The following is a 22,774-nucleotide window of genomic DNA, read 5'->3' as shown; positions in this document are numbered from 1 at the left end:
AGTAAATTAAGGTATTAAAAAAAAAAAACGGGAAGGGTTGTTTCAATAGCCAACCCAACCCATTTCTGAATTCTCTGTGTGAAAAAAGGTAAAAATATATGGTGTAGGTAATTGGTGTAAAATGGTGGAAATGATATAGAAAAATTATTTCAATAATTAGAGTAAATTAAGGAGGACTTTTTCTCCAATTGTTTGTTCCTCTTTTTGGACAAAGAATAGAGAGGATGAGAATTAAAAATGTTCCTACTGATCTTTCTCCTATAGAATAGAAATGTTGTCAAGACCCTACACACCGTATCCGTAAGACAATGACGGTAAACAGTAAACACGATCGTATAGAGTGGAAAAAATGGACTCACAATTACTTAGCAATATACAAAGTAAAATGCACTTACCATATGAACAGTTATCGTCATTCTATATATATTTGTTTTTGTTTTATTTTGGCACTTTGCATTTGCTTGTTCGATCATTTCCATCTATCTTTGCGATAGTTTACCATGAAAAAATCTATTGTACTTTTTAGGTTGTGACTTATAAACACACAATAACCATTACATCTTGTATATTTATAAGTTACACATGGATATTACTTGTAATATAGCACAAGATTAAGTCTATTATATTGGCGGAAAATTCTTTAGCAAACACAAAAAAAAAAAATGGGGAAAAGTAGATTAAAGGGAAAGAGGAAGGGAATGGAAGAGTAACGTTGACTGATTTACGAACAATGTGACATGACACGGTTCCTCTTCTTTGTGTTGTTGAAACCGCGTCGGTCCATATTGTTGTCTGAGATGAAATGGTCTCCGAGATGCTTACCTTTACCAAAGTGTCTCTTTATTCTGTTGACTTGTACTTGTTTAACTCCCCTCTTACAATCATGTCCGCCATATGCACCTTTTCCTAATCACAGTCTTTGTTAATTTGTCATCTTTTTGAAATCGATTGTTTTGTGGATCAAAATTAATTACTAGCTTTAGCCAAGGCCTTTTGGACATCTGAGGCCCATTAACATATGAAAATGGGGTAAAATTTAGAAATTTATAAATTAAGGTGTCAAAATTAGAATTTATATAAAATATTAAGGGTGGAATAAGGAAAGAAGAATGGACTTGGGATTCAAGCAAGGGGGTCAAAGAGTCAAAGCGAGCTTAAGCCGAGAGAGAGAGAGCAGCGGTGTCAAAAACCTCATCCGCCGCAAAAAAACCCACTAAAACCCTCCGGCGCCGGAAACTTCTCTTTCTTATTATATCCCTTTCCCTTAATTCTATTCATCCACCGAACCGATTGAATCTAACCGTAATGATGGGCGGGGAAGCAGCACCGACCGGGCCACCCAACAGAGAGCTCTACGCACTCCTGAATTTGTCACCTGAGGCCTCCGACGAAGAAATCAGAAAAGCTTATCGTCAATGGGCTCAAGTTTATCACCCTGACAAGATCCAATCCCCTCAGGTTTGCTTCAATCGATTAGTGTTTGTTTCTAATTCGTTTCTGATGTTCTTGGTTTTGTTATCAATTTAGCTAATTTAAGATAAAGGAATTAGCTTTACTTAGTGGGCTGATTTAAAATTTGTGTGGTTAGATGAAAGAAGCAGCTACAGAGAACTTCCAACGCATATGTGAAGCGTATGAGATATTGTCGGATGAGACTAAGAGGCTTATATATGATTTATATGGTATGGAAGGCTTGACTTCAGGATTAGAGCTTGGTCCTAGGCTGAGTAAACCTGATGAGATCAGAGAAGAGCTTGAAAGGATTAAGAGAAGAAACGAAGAAGCTAAGCAGATGGCACATTTTCAACCCACTGGTTCTATCATCTTCAATTTGTCTGTCCCACATTTTTTAGGCGGTGATGGCATCATGAGAGGGTACTTATTCTGTTCTTTTCAAGTTTTTGATGTCTTTTTGGTAGACACTTACTAGTCTGGATTTTTATATAGCTAATAGTTTTTGAGAACTTAGATGATCTCTTTCTCATATATTATGTAGCTGTGTGTATCAATTATTTTGTGTGCTCAACTCTAGCCTTGACTACTTTGTTTTATTTGAGGTAAATTTTGGTTTTTGATACCTTTTTCTTTTCTTTTGTGATTGCATCTGCAACTGTCAGAATGGTTATGGCTAGTCAAGTGCAGTCTCAGTTGTCAAAAGATGATGCTATTGCCATTGGTGGGAATTTGGCGGCTAATGAAAAGTCTGGTGGTGGAATTGCTTCTGCTATTCTGAGACGTCAGCTTTCTCCAGTGTCATCTATTGAGTTTGTCGCTTCCACGGGTTTGCAGTCGCTTATTGGAATGCAGACAACACGGTAGGCTCATGAGTTTTCCAGTTAAAATTTATTTCTGAGCATCTTTAACGGTTTATATGACTATGTGGGTTTCTTGTCGGGGCAGTCAGTTAACCATACATTCAACTGCGACTATCAATATCTCGAAGTCTTTGAGTGACGGTTCCATCAATCTTACAAACACGTGGACTCGTCAGCTTTCAGAAACTTCAAGCGGAAATGTATGTTCACTCTGTTATGGTTTTGATTTGACTTTTTAAGAGGGGGAGAAAGCAGTTTACTCTATTTTCATGTATATTTTTCCTACCAGATTGAACTGGCACTGGGTATGCAATCAGCAATTACAGTCGGATGGAAGAAGAGAGATGAGAATATATCTGCTGCTGGTGACTTTAAGGTACGCTGACTGCCAACTTGCATTCCAACTGTTCCACCTCGACCAACTCTCTTACTTTCTTTAGTGTGATCTTGCTTTTACTAGATTGAATCTGGTGGACTTGGAGCATCAGCGCGTTATACTCGTAAACTTTCGGCCAAATCTCACGGTCGCATTGTAGGTAGAATTGGAAGGTATGTTTTAGTGACACATGATCCTGAGCAACCTAATGTATGATATGCAGGAGAAATCCATTTTAAAAATGTCTTTACATGTGCGACAAATTAAATGTTTAGTACCGTAACTTTTTCAGCAATGCTCTTGAGATTGAGGTTGGTGGCGGAAGGAAGATTTCTGAGTTCAGTACCGTAAGAATGATGTATACAATAGGAATCAAGGTAACTATTCTTTAAATATTTATAGCCATGTAGCTACTATGCAAGCTGCTTATTTCTGGTACTCTTATACTTTTGTTGTAGGGTATTTTTTGGAAACTAGAGCTACACCGTGGAAATCAAAAGCTGATCGTTCCGGTGAGTGTTAATTTCTTCCTTTTATTTTTCTTGTGGTGGTATCTCTACTGTTCCTCAGATAAGGTTAGAACAGAGTGTGTTTTAATCTCTAGAGTAGAATATATTAAAAAGCTATAAACCAACAGAACATAAGAACAATCCAAAAGGCCTAGGGATGGAATGTACAGAACCATCCTTAACTCTCCTAAACCCTAAACCCATCTCTATTGTGTACAAGAACCGACATCCGTGTTATTCTGTGGAAGTCTTTCACTTTTGACACCTTGACATGTCTATGATGATTATCTTAAAAACGTGCAGATTCTGCTCTCTGCTCATTTAGCTCCAGTATTTGCAACTGGAGCATTCATTATTCCAACATCTCTTTACTTTTTGTTAAAGGTGAGTGACTGGACCCTATGAGTATAATTAACTTTTGCTCTCTTGTTATATATGGTGTTTGCCTGATTTAACATTTTTCACTGTTCCACACAGAAATTTGTGGTGAAGCCATATTTGAGTAAAAGGGAGAAACAAAAGGCCTTGGAGAATATGGAGAAAACTTGGGGCCAGGTGATGGTTACTTACGAGTTTGGCAGCCAAGCAAGATTCATTTTGATCTTATTATGAATTTTTTAAATTTAAATTGTGGGTTTTTAGGTTGGGCAAGCAAGGGCAGGGGCTGAGAAAGCCCAGCAATTGCTACAAACCGTAGCCACAAGGAAGAGAAACCGGCAAGTTGAAACAGATGGGCTAATAGTAACGAAAGCATTGTATGGTGACCCAAAAGCGATAGAGAGAAGACACGAAGTAGTAGTGGAAGGAGTGGATTCGGGAGTCATTGACGTGACAGTGCCCATGAACTTCCTTGTGAGTGACTCAGGGCAGCTCAAGCTCCATGAGGGAGTGAAGAAATCAGGGATCATGGGTTTCTGCGATCCCTGTCCGGGACAACCTAAGGAGTTATACATTGCCTATACTTGGCATTCTCAGACATTTGAGGTATCAGTTGGTGACTATGATGAGCTGAGTATACCACAAGAAGGCCAGTGAGTATGAACGGTACTCTCCAGTCTCCACTTTGTTGTTTTTATTAATAGAAAAAGACTTCTTACGGGGATTTGTAATCTAACCTCAAATTTTACATTCATTTCTTTCTCAATAAATTAAGCATTCTTGTTTGCCATAATCTTTGTCGCGTGAATTTTATGATATCACAAAAAGGTCAGGATATTTTAAGTACTTGGTACTTAGATAAATTAGTGTAGTGCTTTGTAGCAAGTGAGAGAATTTTTATAGTGTGTGCTTGGACGTAAACAAAGAGAAAAAATGGAGCGAAAGAAGAGGTTTAGAGGTCGCAAAAGGCGTTTGGCGTTTTGAGAAGGAGTAGTTTGAGAGATAACGTCCTTGACTTGTTGTCGATGAGAAAGAGAAACCAAACGTGGCCTGAAGTCACCTCGTGCCATGACCAACTTCTTCTTCAAATCAACCACGTATTCTTCGATTCCTGCCAAATCCCATTTTATTTTCTTTGGTCAAATACATACGCAAGTATTTTGGTCAAATGATTTTAGATTTTAGAAAATCGATTATGACAGAGAGGTTTTTGAACAAAATATCGTGGATGGTTTCTTACTTCGTAAGGGTGTAAAAGGACGATGCGAAAAAGAAGGTAGCAGCCACGAAATTCTTCTTATAATTAAAGCATATATAATTCAAAGATATATTGAAAGAGCAAGTAGCTAATTTATGAAAACATCTTTGGTGGTATTACGTAGAACGGTAGAAGAGAGCTCACCGGTCATCTTGGAAACAATCTGAGAGACTCTGTCTTGACAACGGACACATCCCACATCTGCGTTTATCACTATAACTTGAAACTGATATATCGGGACTCCAAGTTAATGGATGATCGAACAAGAAGTCAACAAAAAGATTTGGTTTTTCATCCAACACAATTTACAGAGATTAATGCAACCAACTGATACTCAGCTCATCATAGTCACCAACTGATTAATGCAACACAATTAAAAAAAAAAAAAAAAAGTATCTTTCAATTTAAGAAGAACAAGACAAATAGGAAATTTGAAAAAGAAGATGCATGAAATGAAATGATTAATAGAAAACTAAGAAAGAAAGATAAGAGAAACGTATATAGCTAGATGTATGAACATATATAAAGAACATACTGATGGAAGTGAGAGTTGCTCGCAGAACATGAGGGTGCGCCGCCGGATCATCGTCTCCTTCATTTAAGTCAGATGATGGCAGAGCCAGGGCCCTGACTTGGTGGCTGTATATGTATGGACTATATATTATTATTTTATATTTTTTTTTGAGGTTTAGAGTTGATCAGACATGGAGGCTTTGATAATTGAAGAAGGGAATGTATGTTTTTGTATGTATTCGAAAAATATTCAATTTGTTTGTACACACTATTTTATTGAGACAAGTCGCATCCTTGCACGATTCACCCACAATCTTGTTTATGATGAACTTAAAAACAACTATAACAAAAAGGTTGGTGCTAATAAAATAAGAGCCAGTAGATGACAATGAGGAGATGGACCGAGTCAGATGTTTATGGATAATATTAAGAGAACGGTAAGAAAAAGAGAAAAAGGTCAATACATGTTAAAGCCACCATTGAACTTTTTGGTATTGACTACACTAGTTTAATATCATTCAATTATTGTATGAATGAACAAGGTAGTTTCCTCTTAATATATTGTAAATGAACAAAGCAAGCGTAGAGGTGCACAAGTGAATGCAAATTCCGCTTCTGATCCACTGGAAAGCAACAGATTCAAAAACAGTGAATCTCTTGAGTAAAAGAAGAAGGAGTAATACAATGACCATTTAATCATCAATAAGGTAACAAAGATGTTTTTGTTGGCTGAGATGGAAGTTATTATAATATCATCTTTATACATTAATGATGAAATTAGTAAAATCTCTTTTAAGTGTCAGTAATCAAAATAAGAATGAAAGCAACGCCAGTAAAGACTCTGAGGACTACTTCCATGGGATCCTAGTGAAATCAAATCTATGCTTAGCTCCAACACCAACACCACCTCCACATTCTTCTCTCTACAACAGCTCACCTTCAAATACATCAAAGACACAATGAGAGAGAGATCCATTAACAATTGAAACTGATTGGGTTACAGAGACACAAACTTTCCTAGAACCCCAAAGAACGAGACATGTAATCAATGATCAATGCAATAGTTGAAGTTTTTACAATCTCATACTCTCTAATTCATAGTTAAAATCAATAATTAAGATCCCAAAAATTCAATAGTACTTAGGAATTGCCCCAAATCAACAATAAACCCTAAGAATTCCCCACAAAAATTAGAAGCATAAAAAAAAACGAAAGATTGGTGAGTGAGTGAGTAGTACTTAGGAAGAAATCAAAATCATTAGGGATCGTCTTTTTTGGGTTTGCGGTAGTTCTCTTCGACGTGTTTGGCGACAACGATACCAGTGTTGGTGAGCTTCCGGATATTAGGAACGTTGTAGTTCTGAGCCAAGTACACCCCAAAAGCTGATCCCACCATGAACGAGAAGCAGCTCTTTATTATCCCCATTCGATCGATCTCTCTTACCTTCTCCCTTCTCCGCAAGTTTCAGGTCAACAACAAAAGAACCAAAGACAATCTCGCAGGGTTTACTTTTTTTTTTTTTTTCTGGGAATTTTTCATACGACGCCGTTTTGTAGTTTTTTTAGTATCCTTTATATTTTTTTTTGTACAGTTATGTTTATTCGAATTTTCGGATTTTTTGAAAACTAAATATATTTTTTCTCAGTTTGTTTATATTTTTTTTTTATCATGATATAAAGTAATATAAAATTTTAATCTCAACGGTTTGTACAATTTTTTAATTTATTTTCTAACATTCATTCTTCTAAAAGTAAACAAATTCTTCAAATTCTTGATTTAACAAAAGATTTTTGGAATGATAAATCTAATTTATAACTTTTAGTTAATTTTAAATATAAAAATTTAGTAAAAATACCTAGAGCTTTTTCCAAAAATTAGATGGATTATATAGTGAATTTTCGGATTTGACTTTTGAATATGGTAATATAGAAAACTTCTATTTAAAAACAGTTTATATAGGTTGCATACATCGGAATTTGGATTATGTATTTTCACCATATTTTATTTACAACTTTTCGTTCTAATAGTTTTGTTTATCTAAATATTTATGTCTTTTGAACTCTATATATATATATATATATATATATATATTTCTCTTCTTAAATAACTAACAAATCAATGAATCATTGTCCGCTGACACAAATTTTCTGTTTCATGCTAAATCTAAATAATATAAATTTTAATATACAATATCCAACATTATTCTATAATCTAACTAAAGATTTTAGAAATGATTATAGTAATCTAGAAATTTAATCAAATTTAATTATGTAACTTACAGTTGCGCTTATTTATCTAACTTTCCTAAAATATGTGTTTTTTAAGATTTAACTATTGCATTTTTTATTTTTAGAAGTTGTGTATTTTTATTATAATTATTGTTGGGCATAATTTTATCATCATAAATAAGTAAATATAATTTATTTAGTCAACAAATATTTTGCTGGATAAAGTCAGCGTAAATAAGAGTTTATCTTATAAAAGGAAAATCTTCCTGATTGGTTCAAGGAACCGAGAATCTCGTGACTCACTCTGTCAAGAGACCGAGAATCTCGTGGCTGACTCTGTCACGAGACCAAGAATCTCGCAACTAATTTCATCGATGGACCGACGTAGTCACTTGGCCAAGAGCTTGTGACTGACTTTATCAATAGGCCGAGAGTCTTGCGATTGACTCTATCACGAGACCGAGAATCTCGCGACTGACTATATCATGAGACCGAGAATCTCGCTACTAACTTGGTCAATAGATCGAAAGTCATGCGACTGGATCCGTTATTGGACCAAGAGTTTAACGACCGACATCGTTAATGGGCCAAGAGCCTCGTGACCGACCTTATTATGGATAGGGTCGGCAAGCCCCAAGACATAACCTAAGGGATTAGGGCAAAGGGATCTCGATATAAAAGGAGAGCGGCCTCCACGAGAGACAGAGGAGAAAAAAGCAAGAGATCTAAGACACAAGACACACGACTCAACTCTGGAACGCATCTAGGGTTTATAGATTGATTCGCTGTGCCTTGAATTTTTGTACTTGAGCTCGAGACTTTGATTAATAAAAGCAACTATTCAACATTTGTTTCTTTTTTCCGTAGTTTTTATACGAATCGATTAATTTTGCCTAAACAATTATTGGTTGATACATTTTCACACAAGTTGAAATTTCTTTTATTTTTAAAATTATTTTATCAGCAAATTGCATTTACTAATTATAATCATTCGTTTGATATTCTCTCTTCGGACCACTTCGTCATAATATTTATGAGTACTTTAAAAATAAAAAAATATTATAATGTTTGTTACCTTTTATAATAATTTTTTAATACAATATCATACCTACAATAAATACAAATTATAATTAGAATGGTCTCGTTTCATTATGACTTTACATTTAGTAATTTTTGAATCTTTTTACTGTATTATTTTTTATTATAATTTTTTATTTTAATGGTTGTGTTTTTTAAATTCACAGCTATATATGTTTAATTTTTATGATGTTTTTATCCTACTTATTATTTTTTGTTTTTGGTATAATTTTTTAATTTTATTACTTGGCATAAATTTTCAAATAATTTTATAATAAATAATTCTAAATTTAATATATAATTTAACTTTTTTTTGAAATACTTCCCCCAGCTACATTGCAGGGTCTAAGTCCTAATTTTGGCTTCCGAGAAATTCAATGAATATTGTGGAGCCTGCAGTACAAAAGTGAAGGAGAAACCTATGAAAAAATGGCGACTCTTTAAGAAGCACACGAAAGTTTTCGACTTTGAGAAGCAAATTAGATAAAATAAAATCTTTCTGTCCATTTCACTCACAAAATTTGAAGGGCTCTCTCTCAATTTCGAGTTTTTCATTTTTCATCATCAGTCTTTTGTTATCCGGAGAAAAAAATCTAATCTTGAATGGTGAAGAGAGGAGGAGCGACGACGCTAGCTGAGGATGCACCATGGCGAGTTTCGTCAGTAAGACCAGTGCCTAAGATCAGTCGCTCACCTGTTCTTTCTATCTCTCAAAGCCCTGAAACCGATTACGCCATTTCCGTCATGAAGGTTTTGTTTTTTGTTTTTCTTCTTCCGTAGTTTTGAAGATTCCAATTTGATTTTGGGAATTACCATTTTTTTTATAACTAATTCTGGTTTGCGTTTAATCTTTGCAGCATCCGAATCCTGTGGGAGGTGGGTTTGCGATGGAAGCTGTACTTGAATCTGCAGGACCTGAATGCGTGGTTCCTGGTCAAGTCACACCTGTTCGGTTACTTGGTGTCAAGGTTACTTCTTACAGAAAGAATAATGATTGTTATGTGTTTGGTGTTACATACTAAGAACTTCTACTACACACAAATGCAACAACAAAGTGTATCATCTTTTGTTGTCTAATTCCTTTGTCCTGTTGGATGTTCTAGTCTATTTAGTAGGTTTGTGCATTGCTCGCCTTTAACAATAGTTTCTACTTCTGTAGCTGCTTAGGTCTGCACATAGGGTAGGATTACAAGTTGAACATATCATCTTTATCAAGTCTGATGTTTTGACTGCTTTCTTTTATATTCCTATTGGTGTTTTATTCACTTATGGGTTATTAAGTCTCCAATTGCTAACAATTTGACTTTTGGTGTATTGATAAATAGGTGTGGCCGGTTGAAGTTGATCTTAAATTTTTGGAACCAGTGGGAAAAGAGCTGAAAATGCTTGGAAAGGTAAAGACCAACATCTTATTGCTTTGTGTCTGAATCAGATACTAGTACATGATCCCCTGTTAGTATGATGAGCCAATACCTTGGATGATCCTGTTTCGTTCTCTGTGTTCTCTGTATTTGAACTCTTATAGCTCTTTTTTGCCTGAGGCTAGTGTTCTGAGAATTTATTATAAGTGGAGACTAGGTTTTTGTATCCTGTAACTCATAGCATATCAAGATCATAGATGGTCATCTTCTTTTTGATAAGCTGGTTACTTGGGACAAAGCCTAAACCACTTGGTAATCATGTGGTTCAACAAGTGGGAAGTAGTGGGAGTTTGACTCTGGGAGCGTCTCTGGTCTAGCCACTTGGTTCTAAACTAGAAACCTGAAGTCCAATTGGGATGTATAGATGACCATCTTCACACAGATAATTAATGTAAGAAAATATGGGCTAGACCAGGATTTCGATTGAGAAATGGAACAGTTTGATCATAATTAGTAATGAAATGTGCTCAGCATAGAGTATGAATGCATTGGTTACAAAAGCACTTATACCAGTATTCTGTTTTGTTAGACTTTAAGATTATAGTTGGTGTGCTCTATCATATTAGGTTTTAGTTTAATAATTGGTATCTCTGTTGTCCTGAGAGTGCAGTTCATGGACAACGCCGTCGAGCTGATGAATAAGTCCTTCATTGACCGTTAAGCACTATGGATAAAAGGATACATACTTGTCAAGGTTCTACGTCTGGAGTTTTGGAATTGCGGGAGATCTGTCTAGTCGCCGGAACTTGTTAAGAGGCAGAGAGATCCAATATGAGCAACGTTGAATATGGTGTGTGTGTTTGTATAGAGAATTTTACAAACAGAATCTATATGCTATATCAAATCATTGGTTTGAATGATAATTGTAAGAATGTCTTTAAAGGTTGTTATCTTCAAGTCTTCTGTCATTCCTTGCCGAAAAAGAATGATGGAATATTGCCCAAGTGGCTAGTTTTCTCGAGATACATTACTAAGTAACAGAGGTTCAAGAGCTCAGGCTTCTCGAGATAATGCATTTTGGAAAGGCATTGTTAGACATTGACAACACAAAGGCATTAAAAAAAAATTGTGTTAAATGCAAATGAGTGGTACAGAAAAATATGAAGGTGAGATTATGTTGAGTTGGGTTTGGTTTGGCAAGACAAATGAAATCGCTTAAAAAATAAAAACTATAGTTTAAGTTAACAAGATTGGTCTACAACCACATAAACTAGTAATTAGAACTCAGCCTATAAATGATACAGTATATGTCAAAACAGTAAACGTTAAACTTTAACTTATACCGGAAACAAAAGCGACCGAAAACAAATAATTATCACTAAACCGAAAAAATAACGGAAGTTCGAAACCTAAAGACTCGCTCAGGGAAGAAAATTGTCAAAGTAGTGTGTTGTCCCACCTGAAAAATATAGTTTAATAACATGTAAATGCTATAAGAGAGCAATAGGAAGTGACGTTATATCGTTGGAGTAAAAGAAAGAAGCAAAACTTTAAAATAAAAGAATGTTAGGCACCGCCGCACCGGCCCATTCGAATTCGAAAAGTTAACAAATTATCTCTCCACAAACCCTACAACGTGTGTAATCAGTTTTAACTTTTAATCAAATATAAGATTTTAAAACTAAACCATATCTATGGAAGAAAAGAAAACACTAAAAAGTAAAAATCTTTTGGTTAATATATATAGTCATGTGGTATTCTGCTTGATTTTTAAGTACTCATGTTCGCTCATACTTATCATATAGTTCAACAAAAATCGTAAGGATAACAAAACTACTATTTCTCAGCCTGGGAATATTATCCGAACCGAGAATTCCGAACCGAACCGAACCGAAATTTTTGGTTTTCGGTTCGGTTTCGGTTAAGAAAAGAAAACCGATCGGAAAAATTATAATATGTATTCGGTTATCGGTTTTGTCGGTTCGGTTCACTCTAACCGATCGGTTACCCGAATTTAATCGAATTACCCGTATTACCCGAAATTAACCGACCCGAATTAACCAAATTACCCAAACTACCCAAAAATAACCGAAATTATCCGAATTTACCCAAAAATAACCGAGATTTTTGACCCGATTCAACTTAAATAACCAAACTAACCAAAAAATTAAAAACTTCGGTTAGTTTCGGTAACCAAAAATAATAACCGAAAAACCCGATATCCGAACTGACCCGACCCGTTATTTAATTCGGTTATTTTCGGTAACACTTCTCTGATTCCGAACTATCCGACTATCCGAATTAACCGACCCGACCCGAATTCGCAGGCCTAACTATTTCCTTGAAGGCTGGAAGCCTGGAATACTAGTTCTAAATATAATTGTAGAAGAAATTCTAATGATGAAGATCTGTGGAAAAGAGGACCTAAACAGCAATAATTTATGCAAAGGTCCCCCCCCCACCTATTTACTTTATAGCAGATAGCGACCAGCTGTCCTCTTTTACTGTCGATTTTTCAATCACTTTTGATTGTTTTTTTTGGCCTTGTCCCTCGTGCGAATCTGTATCTCATATTGTTTAATTGATGACTATTTTAACCGTTTGTGACATGTAATGTTTGCCATAACGTGTAATCCGACCTCTTCTTGACTTCTTGTGAGAGCCATATTTAGACCCTCGTTAGTGGGAGAAAACGGAAAGTGTTGCTCAAAAATATAAAAAGAATTATTTTTTTACAGATTTTCTTTTTTCATTTATTTTTGGAAAAACGATCTGTATCCCCTGTGAACTTTCATATAGCACCACAACTACACAGATCCTAAATCTCGATTTCAGTCCACACAAATGAAAAGTTACAGTCCAGTTTCCCCATAATTTTAAAGTTCGAAACCTCTTTCCCCATTAATGTTGGTTAACTTGGTTTATGACATAAACCAGGTGTCAAACCAAAAATCCACTAGAATAAACCGAACTGAAACCTGATTAAATTTTTTTTTTTCTCCCTTCGTCTTCTTCCTTCCTCCTCCACTTTCTAATCTCAGAATTTTTTCTGAAAAAATGAAATAACATATATTTTGTTTACTCCATAGGTGACACTTCTCCTTCTCTTCTCTTTGAATCTTTTTCCAGATTCGTAACGTCTGCTCTAATCTTATCACTCCTCACATTCGATTTCAGATCTTTTGCCTTCGCACAATTCAGAGAAAGAAAACCATAAACATGATTGTGTTTGGATTATACCTCGAGTTTGAGAAACTGAAATCAAAATTTGGGTTTGAAGTCACCACCGCCATGAACTCCTCCGCGACGATGACGAACACGACTAATCTCCGTTGTTATCAAGATTCTGGATTTCCCGAACATTGTTTTCTCTGTATAAGAAAACTTCTCCCAACAAAATTTATCTCTATGTATAAGTAAGTGAATCGATAAAATAACCAAATCCAGAATCAATCGCAATCACAACTTGTTCCTCCTCCGTCGTCGCTGTCGCCGTTAACGATGGTTTGCTCGAAGTCTCAGTAGTTTCGTATTGAGACTTAGGATCCCACGAATCGAAATCAGAGTTTCTTCTCGGACATCGAATTCACAAGCTCTGCTATACCATCGACGCTTCTGCTTCGTTTGTAAGGGACATTGCGAAGGAGATAAATCGAAGAAAACCATGTTTGATTTGTTTATTTGCTGTGTGATGCCAACTCTTTAATGTTGTTGCTACTCTCTCGTTGAAAATTGTTGGTTTCATCTTTGAACCCATCTTCACCAAAGAATCAAATCAGAAAAAAAAAAAAAAATAAGATTTTGAAATTGCAAAGTTACAATTTTTGAGAGAGTCGAAAGAGATGAAAGACAACGATGAACCCCTACAGTGATAAATTTCTCTCGGTTTGATATTAAATTTTGGTTAATCCGGTTTAGTTTTATTGTTTTATGGTTAATGGTTACCTGGGCAACAGTAAACCAATTGTAAACCATGATTATGTGTTTCTGGGTTTTAAATTTTGAAATTAGGGGAAAATTGGATTGGAACTTCCTGTTTGTGTGGACCGAGATCGAGATTCAAATTCTGTGTAGTTGTGGTGCTATATGAAAGTTCCTATGGGGATACAAATCGTTTTTCCTTTATTTTTTAATATATGATCCACTAAATAAGTGACACTTATCTCGTTTTTTATGAGTATTGATTCTCAAATTGCTTTAGGGAGAATCGATTCTCCTACTTTTTTTTTCTCTTTTTCTTTTGTTATTTTTTTATAAAAAGTATTTGAATGAGTAATCCAAAATGGGAGTAATCCTTTTCTTAAGGTATAGTATTGAGAGTTATGAGTGTACTCTTATTATACTATTCACTCACAAAAAGTTGATGAGAAATTACAAATTTATAGGGAAGTGGGAAAAAGAAACAGAAAATTAGGTATAAGTTTCCAAAATGGCACATGGGTACTTTCTTGGGTAGTGTGAATTATCGAACATTTCTTGATTAATACTATACATTTTTTCTTTCACCAAAACTAAACAACAAAATGAATCTTAATGGCTTATTTAATCTTCGGTAGCAACATTTTCCACACAAATCGTTTCAACTACAAAAAAAAATATTCTCTGAAGTAAAACAAAAGGCAAATCCGAGGATCAATCTTGAAGTTTTCTCGTCTTTTCTTGCATCGGTGAGATTTTTCATGTCCCGATTTGTCTCTTGCTCGCTCACTCTCTCAACTAAATTCCAACGAGTTTTAAGTTTTACTTAGGCTTTTTTTTTGTTTTTCTGATAAAAATCGAATTGATTGGACTGGTTTATTTGTTTTGAGCCATTTCTTGATTATGTGTTCTATTTTTCTTTCGCCTAATTGTGGGTAAATTAAAATGATTGTTGCAGTGTGAAACTTCTTGGTTCATCAATGGGTTCTGTAATGAGCTTGAGCTGTTCGAAAAGGAAAGCTACGAGTCAGGATGTGGAATCCGAATCTGTTAAAAGACGAAAGATATGCTCAACCAACGATGATGAGAATTCCAGTTCGATTCCAAGTCCTCCGGATGACTCATCTTGGAGTTTATGTGCCAATAGAGTCGTCAACGGTCTGTACCCCATTCACACAACAACGCAAAGACCTCTCTTTTTAGTTAAATATTGATCCACTCTTTACCATACTAATGTGTTTTTTTTTTCCTTGACTCAGTCACAACTGCTGTTTTTACGAAATTCAGATTCCAACAAGAAGACAACATAAATACTAAATCTTCTGCTTTACCGCTTCGATCTCCTCCAACTACTTTGTCTCAAAACTGTAAACACCATGTCTTCCCAAGCTTCCACGGACCAGATGTCCGAAGAACCTTTCTTAGTCACATCCTTGCAGTGTTCAGGGGAAAGGGTATCAGCCCATTCATTGATAATCATATACCGAGGAGCAAGTCGATCGGTCCTGAGCTCAAAGATGCTATTAGAGGATCAAAGATCGCTATCGTCTTGCTTTCCAAGAACTATGCTTCTTCTTCCTGGTGTCTTGATGAGTTGGCAGAGATCATGAACTGCAGGGAAGTGTCGGGTCAGATTGTCATGACCATTTTCTATGAAGTGGATCCAACTGACATAAAGAAACAGACCGGTGATTTTGGGAAAGCCTTCAGAAAAAGTTGTAAAGGTAAAACAAATGAGCATACTGAGAGATGGAGAAAAGCGTTGGAGGATGTGGCTACCATTGCCGGATATCATTCTCACAGATGGTACGTCCTCTTGATTTATACTCTCCTTAATTAATATTTAGTTTCGAGTTCAAGCTATGTTTGGTATTTGTAGCTTTTAAAAGTATCATCAAGACACGGAGAATACATATCTTTAGGATCTATATGTATGAGTATCTTCATGACCAGACTATTTGATAGATAGATATATGTTGATATCCTCCAATGTTATAGGGTCAATGAAGCGGCCATGATCGAAAAAATAGCCGCTGATGTTTCAAACATGTTGAATAGCTCCACACCATCAAGAGATTTCGATGGTCTAGTAGGGATGAGAGCTCATATGGAAAAGTTGAAACTGTTGTTAAGCCTAGATTTGGATGAAGTAAGGATGATCGGGATTTGGGGGCCGCCTGGGATTGGTAAGACAACCATCGCAAGAGTTGTGTTTAACCAAGTCTCCAACAGATTCCAACTTGCCGCAATCATGGTTAATATCAAAGGATGCTATCCAAGACCTTGTTTGGATGAGTATAGTGCACAATTGCAGCTACAAAGCCAAATGTTGTCTCAGATTATCAATCAGAAAGATCTTATGATTTCTCATTTAGGAGTGGCACAAGAACGATTGAAAGACAAGAAAGTGTTTGTTGTTCTTGATGAAGTGGATCAATTGGGACAACTAGATGCCTTGGCAAAAGAAACTCAATGGTTTGGTCCTGGAAGTCGGATTATAATCACAACAGAAGATCTAAGAGTTTTGAATGCTCATGGGATCAACCATATTTACAAAGTAGATTTTCCATCAAGTGATAAGGCTTTCAAAATCTTCTGTATGTATGCTTTTGGAAAAAAGTATCCAGATGATGGTTTCGCTGAGCTTGCTTGGGAAGTTACGAATCTTGCTGGTAAACTCCCTTTGGGATTGAAGGTGCTAGGCTCCGCTTTGAAAGGAATGTCCAAGCAGGAGTGGAAAAGGATACTACCAATGTTACAAACCAGCCTTAATGGAGAAATAGGGAGCATTATAAAGTTCAGCTATGATGCCTTATGTGATGAATATAAAGATATATTTCTTTATGTAGCCTGCTTTTTCAATGGCATATTCAATGGCATAGTTGCTCATAACCTGGAAAAGTTTCTTTCAAAGAAGTTGTCACATGTGACGCATGCTGGTATTCATGTCTTAGCTGAGAAATCTCTCATATCTATTGACCAATTCGGATACATAAAGATGCATACTCTGCTTGAGCAATTCGGAAGAGAAACTTCTCGTAAGGAATTCCTTCATAATCGGCTTCTGAAATGTCAGCTTTTGGTTGATGGAAGAGATATTTGTGAAGTGCTCGGTAATGATACAAGAGTAAGTCTTTTTGGCCTTACAAATTGAGTTTATTTTGATACCTAACTCTGTTATCTACTTATATAATTTGTATGGTTCTTTTCCAGGATAATAGATGTTTTATAGGGATTTATTTTAAGTTATCTGAGATTGAGGAAGAATTGAATATAAGTGAGAAAGCACTTGAAAGAATGTCTGATCTCGAAATCGTAATAATCGAGGGTGAGGAGGATCTTGCTCAGCCTGAGAGACTGAACTCACTGCTATGTCATTCACAAAAGATTAGATTACTGTATTGGAGTTATTTCCAGAATATATGTTTGCCTTCTACTTTTAATCCCGAGTTTCTTGTTGCACTAACTATGCATTCCAGCAAGCTCCTAAAGCTATGGGATGGAGTAAAAGTAAGTAATTTTGATTAAAAAAAAAACTTTCACTTTTCAAATATATAAGATTTGTTTCCGTAAAAGTTTCTAGTGTAGTTAACAATTTTTTATTTGTCAAATGCAGCAACTTAAAAATCTCAGGTGGATGGATTTGAGTGATTCTAAAGATCTGAAAGAGCTTCCCGATCTTTCAACTGCCACTAATCTTGAAAACTTAAATCTCGGTTCTTGCTCAAGTTTAGTGGAGTTTCCCTCTATTGGGAATGCAACTAAACTTAAGAAATTGAATCTTTCTAATTGCTCAAGTTTAGTGGAGGTTCCTTCTTCTTCTATTGAGAATTTGACCAATCTCCGGGAATTAGATCTATCTGGTTATTCAAATCTTGTGGAGTTTCCCTCTATTGGGAATGCAACTAAACTTGAGATATTGAATCTTTCTAACTGCTCAAGTTTAGTGGAGGCTCCTTCTTCTATTGAGAATTTGACCAATCTCCGGGAATTAGATCTATCTGGTTACTCAAATCTTGTGGAGCTTCCCTCTATTGGGAATGCAACTAAACTTGAGAAACTGAATCTTCGTGATTGCTCAAGGCTTGAGAAATTCTCCTCTTCTATCAATGCCACGAATCTCCGGGAATTGTGTCTAACGAATTGTTCACGTGTCATGGAGCTCCCATCTATGGAGAATGCGACTAATCTCCGGTTATTGGATCTCCACAATTGCTCAAGTCTACTAGAGCTCCCTCCTTCTATTGGATCTGCCACAAATCTGAAGCAATTGATAATGAGCAGATGCTCAAGTATCGTGAATCTCCCAACCTCTATTGGAGATTGCACTAATCTCGATCATTTTGAGCTAGATAACTGCTCAAATCTGGTGGAGCTTCCTTCCTCTATAGGCAAACTTCAGCGATTGTCTACGTTGACAATGTGTGGGTGCTCAAAGCTAGAGGCTCTTCCAACCAACATTAACTTGAAATCTCTCCGTATACTTGATCTCACAGATTGCTTGCAGTTGAAAAGTTTTCCTGAGATCTCCACAAGCCTTGTGAGTCTCAGGCTCACAGGAACAGCAATAAAAGAAGTTCCTTTGTCGATCATGTCGTGGTCTCGTCTTTTTGTCTTTCGTATGTCATATTTTGAAAGCCTCAGGGAATTCCCGCATGCTCTTGAAATCATCACGGAGCTGCATTTGGTAAACGAAGATATACAAGAAGTTCCTCCATGGGTCAAGGGAATGTCTTGTTTAGAGACGCTTATACTCAAGAACTGCAATAATCTGGTATCACTCCCACAACTTCAATATTTCCTATTAAGCATAGTTGCAGACAACTGTCAGTCCCTTGAGAGATTGGACTGTTCTTTTAACAATCTGAAGTTCACCAACTGCTTCAAACTGAAGCAAGAAGCCAGAGATCTCATCATGCACACATCGACTTCTGGATATGCGATTTTACCGGGTACACAAGTGCCTGCCTGCTTCAATCACCGAGCTACTGCTGGAGGTTTATTGACAATCAAGTTGAATGAGTTGTCTTTTCCTACATTTTTGAGATTTAAGGCTTGTGTCATGCTCGTTAAGGAAGAAACGGATGCTGATCATGGTTACATGTTTCTATATACTAACATCAAGGACAAACAGAATGATCTCAAGGTTCGGTGTACACGAGGCAGCCGTCTAATAGATCCACTTTTAACAGAGCATATCTACATATTTGAAGTTGAAGCAGAGGAGACGGTGATTTCCACCGAGCTTGTCTTTGAGTTCACAACAGACAGTAGAAAGTGGAAGATCGGAGGATGCGGGGTATATCAAATCTTGAAGGTTAGTGTTAATGAAGATGATGAGAGCTTTAGAGATGGGCATCGATGGAGGAGGGTTAAAAAAATTTATGCCATTTTCCTCTTCTTTAAAATTTTATATAAGATTGTGTAACGATTATGTTTACAAACAGAGACAGCGAAAATAGAGACGAGAAGGAGAAGAAGGAAGAATCAATTAAAGTCATGAGTGAGTACAAATCCAATACTGGGAAGCTGTAGAGACATTGGAATTCGTGTTTGATATGAACAATTAGTGAATGATGATGTTTTTGGGATTTTGGTTTTAGGGTTTTGGTCCGAGTGAAGAGCTGTTGATTCTTTGAAACTCATGTTTCCGAATCAGTTTTCATTTGTGAGAACTGCTTCAACATTACACAGGAATTGTGTGGTTTGATTAGTATCTCTGACAAACGATTTTGTAAATTTGAGATGTGCTGCTTAGTCGTCGTTGGAGAGATTTTGAACAACTCTTTCACATCTTTGGTGAAGATTCTTCTTGAACAATTCTTTCACAGCTCTCTCTCTCTCTCTTTCCCTAATAACAATTTGCTTTATCCTCAGATGTTATGGGCTTTGTTTGGCTTATTTGATTGTTTGTTTAGGAATCATGGGTTTGTTTCTATAGAAAATTGTGGTTTTAGGTGGATGTATCTGCAAATTCTCATGCCATCTAATTGTCCCATTTACAACAATCTCCTATATAGATGCTGCCCTGTACATTATTAGAATTGCTATATGTTTCTCAATTTTACTTTAATTTTTCTAATGATAAAACAGCTTACTCACTCGTGTTCAAGAGATGGGAAAGGAGCCTTCTTTGGATGAAGAACCAATTAAAGGTTACCACTTTATCTACTTTCTACAGACATGATGAGTTCTGATATGCTGCAAAAATGCTGACTTGTGACCTCTTTTGCTCGCAAAATTGATAAATATGTCTACTTTGTTGTTTCACTAGAGGCTCTATGTATCCCTTGTGAGGAAATTGAACATGCTGGCGGGTAGATAAAGGTACAAAACTAACTTAACTGAATTACGGATCTTTCATTGATAAGAGAAAACATATATGGACTTTTAAATCAAACAAAAAGTATGACAAAAAGCTTGTGAAAGAATTGAGTGAGGTTGGTAAATGTGATCTATGTAAATCAAACTATATACAGGTCTGTCTCTCATTAGACCATTCCGAGTCTGCAGCTTTTAATCAACAGACCGAAAACAATATCAAATGACAAACTAAAAAAAATTTCTATGTGTTTGTTTTTGCTTTGCTTTTCAGCCACAACTGCTTAAGGCATTTCCACTTCACTGGGCTTAGTCGCCGGCCGCAACAAACTAGGCCTAAACCCTCCTTCTAGCAACTTCCCCACTTCTTCAAACTGAAGCCCTTTGGTCTCAGGCACAAACAGCCAGATGAAGAACAGCCCGATTGTTGAAGACCCTGCAAAGAGAAGGAATGTTCCCGATGACCCGACTGCTTGCGTCAGCGTCAGGAACGTCTCACTCACTATGAGATTTGACGTCCAGTTTGAGACTGCAGCTATTCCTCCTGCGAGCCCTCTGTATCGAAGAGGATATATCTCAGAGTTTACAATCCATGGGACTGTACCCATACCTGGTGCATACACAATGATGTATAGGCCAAGGAAGACGATGGCCAAGTACCCGACCTTGCTGGGACAGCCGTCTTTGAAGTAGGTTCGGCCTTTAGAGTGGCACAATGCCTTCATATCACCAGACATAACAACGCATGCTCCAGGTCCGTACTGTGAAAAAAAAACACATATGAACCCAAACATGAATCTTATTTCATCTAGCTAAATGCTAATGTACTGTCTTTGTGTGTGTTTTGAGTAAAGAGATTTCCTTACCTCTTCTGCAGAGTTGGAGCAGAATCCGCAATCAGATCTAAGACATTTCATACAGTTCCAGTTGGAGGGAGGAGCATGGGAGGCTGTGAAGGGTGCAAACGCAGGACAAGTAGCGTTTGTAGCAAACTTTCTCGAGTCCCATGTATCGATCTTGGGAGCCTGGTTTGAGGCTTCATTGAAGACGACAGCCAAACTGATAAGACAAGATATGATCCCAAACATGGAAATGATCATAAGCTTGCGCCTACCGTAACGGTCCACAAACATCATGCTTACTACCGACCCTACCGCATTGAGACCGGAAGTTATGAGAGCCAGAGCCATGGCTGTCTTGTTTGACGCGTAACCTGCAAACTGCAGAATAGTAGGACTGTAGTACATGACTGTGTTGATTCCCACAAACTGCTGCGCGACCTGGACGGTAACACCTGCGGCAAGGCCATGGCGGACGACTGGATTCTTAAGAGCGCCTCTGAGTTTAGCGGAATAGCTATGGCCAATAATATCCTCGTCAGCCGTCTCTGCCAGGACAGACTCCTTGAGTGCAGCTATCTCTGCTTCAACTTTCTCTGCAGGGTATATTCTCTCGAGTATGTCTCTTGACTCAGCTTTCCTATCATTTCTGAAAAGCCACCGTGGAGACTCAGGCAACGATAGCATGAGACAGAACTGAATGATTGCTGGAATCGCCGAGACTCCCAACATCCACCTCCATGTACCTGGTGTCTGTGTTTGTGATCAGTATAAGTTAGAAGACTTTTCAAATATTACAAAAGAAGAAAATACATTTTTGTGAGTTAGTTGGTCGCTTACATGGACGAAGGCCAGGTTGATGAGATAAGACAGAAACTGTCCTCCGGTAATGAGAAGTCCGTTGGTGCTGACTAAAGCACCTCTGATTCTCGCAGGAGACATCTCTGATATGTAAAGAGGTGAGGTCATGGAAGCCATACCAACTCCAAAACCAACCAAGAGTCTGCCAAGGATAATGACCCAAGGTGCATGAGCAGCCACCATCACCATGGCACCCAGTATGAAGAGCACATCCGCAATAAGAACAGATATCCTCCTACCAAACTTATCGTTGTACCATCCTCCTATAGCTGCTCCAACAATGGCTCCAGCCGCAGTCATACTTACAATGATCTCCTGAAGCCATGTCTTTTGATCTACGTCAGCAAAATCCTCTTTTATGTAGAGAAGCGCCCCTGAGATGACTCCTGTGTTGTATCCAAAGAGAAGTCCTCCAATACCGGCTGAGAGAGCCAGACGCATAATGTAAGGTGTCTCCCATGTCGTTTGCCACACCTCTGTGAGCTTTACCGCCTCTGTTTTCGCTACTCCTTCCACCATATTCTCTAACTTGAACAAAAAGCTCTAATTATGTTTTTCTCAAAACGTTGAGCTGATTGAAATGTTAAGTTCAGAAAAGATGTGTTCAGAAGAATGAGGGTAAAGAGCATTGATCAAAAACATATATATAGGAACCTGATGGATTGAGAATAAAACTGCCAAGAATAGGAAAAAAAGAAGAGTTTGAATACAACAAATCAGGTTCCATCTTCAGTTATTAAGGATTTAGCTTGAGTTACAGGTGCAATACAAGTTGTGTCTGTTGACTTGTAAAACTTTGTTGCCAGTGTTCAATCTGAA

At 36.9% G+C, this 22,774-nt stretch overlaps 6 protein-coding genes and 1 long non-coding RNA gene across 14 annotated transcripts; 4 read left to right on the top strand and 3 right to left on the bottom strand.

Annotated features, from left to right (window-relative positions):
• LOC104785973 (chaperone protein dnaJ 13-like) lies at positions 1,109-4,371 on the top strand. The gene is made up of 11 exons (XM_010511270.2): positions 1,109-1,458; positions 1,589-1,875; positions 2,118-2,315; positions 2,401-2,515; positions 2,605-2,691; positions 2,776-2,864; positions 2,984-3,068; positions 3,150-3,203; positions 3,504-3,584; positions 3,678-3,755; positions 3,843-4,371. The coding sequence occupies exons 1-11, from the start codon at positions 1,306-1,308 to the stop codon at positions 4,233-4,235; spliced, it is 1,620 nt and encodes a 539-aa protein (XP_010509572.1). The 5' UTR covers positions 1,109-1,305; the 3' UTR covers positions 4,236-4,371.
• On the bottom strand, positions 4,414-5,667 carry LOC104785971. 2 transcript variants are annotated; one of them, XM_010511269.1, is made up of 3 exons: positions 5,372-5,667; positions 4,981-5,062; positions 4,414-4,689 (listed from the first exon to the last, which is right to left on the bottom strand). In XM_010511269.1, the coding sequence occupies exons 1-3, from the start codon at positions 5,432-5,434 to the stop codon at positions 4,442-4,444; spliced, it is 393 nt and encodes a 130-aa protein (XP_010509571.1). In that variant the 5' UTR covers positions 5,435-5,667; the 3' UTR covers positions 4,414-4,441. The 2 variants fall into 2 exon arrangements, 1 of the variants encoding a protein (XP_010509571.1); XR_767442.1 differs by having other exon boundaries at positions 4,626-4,689; positions 4,981-5,191; positions 5,372-5,463.
• LOC104785970 lies at positions 5,951-6,875 on the bottom strand. The gene is made up of 2 exons (XM_019245458.1): positions 6,588-6,875; positions 5,951-6,286 (listed from the first exon to the last, which is right to left on the bottom strand). Exon 1 carries the CDS (start codon positions 6,773-6,775, stop codon positions 6,608-6,610), a length of 168 nt encoding a protein of 55 aa, XP_019101003.1. The 5' UTR covers positions 6,776-6,875; the 3' UTR covers positions 5,951-6,286; positions 6,588-6,607.
• On the top strand, positions 9,013-10,979 carry LOC104785969. The gene is made up of 4 exons (XM_010511268.2): positions 9,013-9,405; positions 9,513-9,623; positions 9,981-10,049; positions 10,687-10,979. The coding sequence occupies exons 1-4, from the start codon at positions 9,259-9,261 to the stop codon at positions 10,735-10,737; spliced, it is 378 nt and encodes a 125-aa protein (XP_010509570.1). The 5' UTR covers positions 9,013-9,258; the 3' UTR covers positions 10,738-10,979.
• LOC104785968 lies at positions 12,750-13,768 on the top strand. Its single transcript, XR_767440.1, has 2 exons — positions 12,750-13,105; positions 13,194-13,768. It is a non-coding gene; the product is annotated as an uncharacterized LOC104785968 (long non-coding RNA).
• LOC104785966 (probable disease resistance protein RPP1) lies at positions 14,390-20,622 on the top strand. 7 transcript variants are annotated; one of them, XR_767439.2, is made up of 10 exons: positions 14,390-14,683; positions 14,893-15,092; positions 15,194-15,740; positions 15,933-17,061; positions 17,148-17,444; positions 17,551-19,251; positions 19,382-19,437; positions 20,028-20,089; positions 20,209-20,261; positions 20,530-20,622. XR_767439.2 is itself a non-coding variant. In XM_010511266.2 (8 exons), exons 2-7 carry the CDS (start codon positions 14,915-14,917, stop codon positions 19,394-19,396), a joined length of 3,867 nt encoding a protein of 1,288 aa, XP_010509568.1. In that variant the 5' UTR covers positions 14,390-14,683; positions 14,893-14,914; the 3' UTR covers positions 19,397-19,437; positions 19,538-19,810. The 7 variants fall into 7 exon arrangements, 3 of the variants coding, with proteins under 3 accessions (XP_010509568.1, XP_010509567.1, XP_010509565.1); XR_767438.2 differs by having other exon boundaries at positions 17,551-19,437; XR_767436.2 differs by having other exon boundaries at positions 17,551-19,733.
• On the bottom strand, positions 20,534-22,774 carry LOC104785967 (probable inositol transporter 3). The gene is made up of 3 exons (XM_010511267.2): positions 21,935-22,774; positions 21,122-21,847; positions 20,534-21,016 (listed from the first exon to the last, which is right to left on the bottom strand). Exons 1-3 carry the CDS (start codon positions 22,472-22,474, stop codon positions 20,540-20,542), a joined length of 1,743 nt encoding a protein of 580 aa, XP_010509569.1. The 5' UTR covers positions 22,475-22,774; the 3' UTR covers positions 20,534-20,539.

The sequence above is a fragment of the Camelina sativa genome, chromosome 5 (assembly GCF_000633955.1).
Source record: "Camelina sativa cultivar DH55 chromosome 5, Cs, whole genome shotgun sequence".
In the NCBI taxonomy this organism is placed as follows: domain Eukaryota; kingdom Viridiplantae; phylum Streptophyta; class Magnoliopsida; order Brassicales; family Brassicaceae; genus Camelina; species Camelina sativa.
The sequence above is the reverse complement of the archived record's forward strand: the minus strand, read 5'-3'. Positions and strand labels throughout refer to the sequence as shown.

Bases quoted from the DNA above. Each gene is read 5' to 3' on its own strand.
- LOC104785973 (XM_010511270.2), top strand. From the start codon at position 1,306: ATGATGGGCGGGGAAGCAGCACCGACCGGGCCACCCAACAGAGAGCTC. The intron at 2,692-2,775 runs GTACGCTGACTG...TGCTTTTACTAG, and splicing joins CTGCTGCTGGTGACTTTAAG to ATTGAATCTGGTGGACTTGG. The intron at 3,585-3,677 runs GTGAGTGACTGG...TGTTCCACACAG, and splicing joins CTCTTTACTTTTTGTTAAAG to AAATTTGTGGTGAAGCCATA.
- LOC104785971 (XM_010511269.1), bottom strand. From the start codon at position 5,434: ATGAAGGAGACGATGATCCGGCGGCGCACCCTCATGTTCTGCGAGCAA. The intron at 5,063-5,371 runs GTATGTTCTTTA...CCGATATATCAG, and splicing joins AGCAACTCTCACTTCCATCA to TTTCAAGTTATAGTGATAAA. The intron at 4,690-4,980 runs GTGAGCTCTCTT...GGGATTTGGCAG, and splicing joins GATTGTTTCCAAGATGACCG to GAATCGAAGAATACGTGGTT.
- LOC104785970 (XM_019245458.1), bottom strand. From the start codon at position 6,775: ATGGGGATAATAAAGAGCTGCTTCTCGTTCATGGTGGGATCAGCTTTT.
- LOC104785969 (XM_010511268.2), top strand. From the start codon at position 9,259: ATGGTGAAGAGAGGAGGAGCGACGACGCTAGCTGAGGATGCACCATGG. The intron at 9,406-9,512 runs GTTTTGTTTTTT...TAATCTTTGCAG, and splicing joins ACGCCATTTCCGTCATGAAG to CATCCGAATCCTGTGGGAGG. The intron at 9,624-9,980 runs GTTACTTCTTAC...ATTGATAAATAG, and splicing joins TTCGGTTACTTGGTGTCAAG to GTGTGGCCGGTTGAAGTTGA.
- LOC104785966 (XM_010511263.2), top strand. From the start codon at position 14,915: ATGGGTTCTGTAATGAGCTTGAGCTGTTCGAAAAGGAAAGCTACGAGT. The intron at 15,093-15,193 runs GTCTGTACCCCA...TCCTTGACTCAG, and splicing joins TGCCAATAGAGTCGTCAACG to TCACAACTGCTGTTTTTACG. The intron at 17,445-17,550 runs GTAAGTAATTTT...TGTCAAATGCAG, and splicing joins AGCTATGGGATGGAGTAAAA to CAACTTAAAAATCTCAGGTG.
- LOC104785967 (XM_010511267.2), bottom strand. From the start codon at position 22,474: ATGGTGGAAGGAGTAGCGAAAACAGAGGCGGTAAAGCTCACAGAGGTG. The intron at 21,848-21,934 runs GTAAGCGACCAA...TCACAAACACAG, and splicing joins TCAACCTGGCCTTCGTCCAT to ACACCAGGTACATGGAGGTG. The intron at 21,017-21,121 runs GTAAGGAAATCT...TTTTTTTCACAG, and splicing joins GCTCCAACTCTGCAGAAGAG to TACGGACCTGGAGCATGCGT.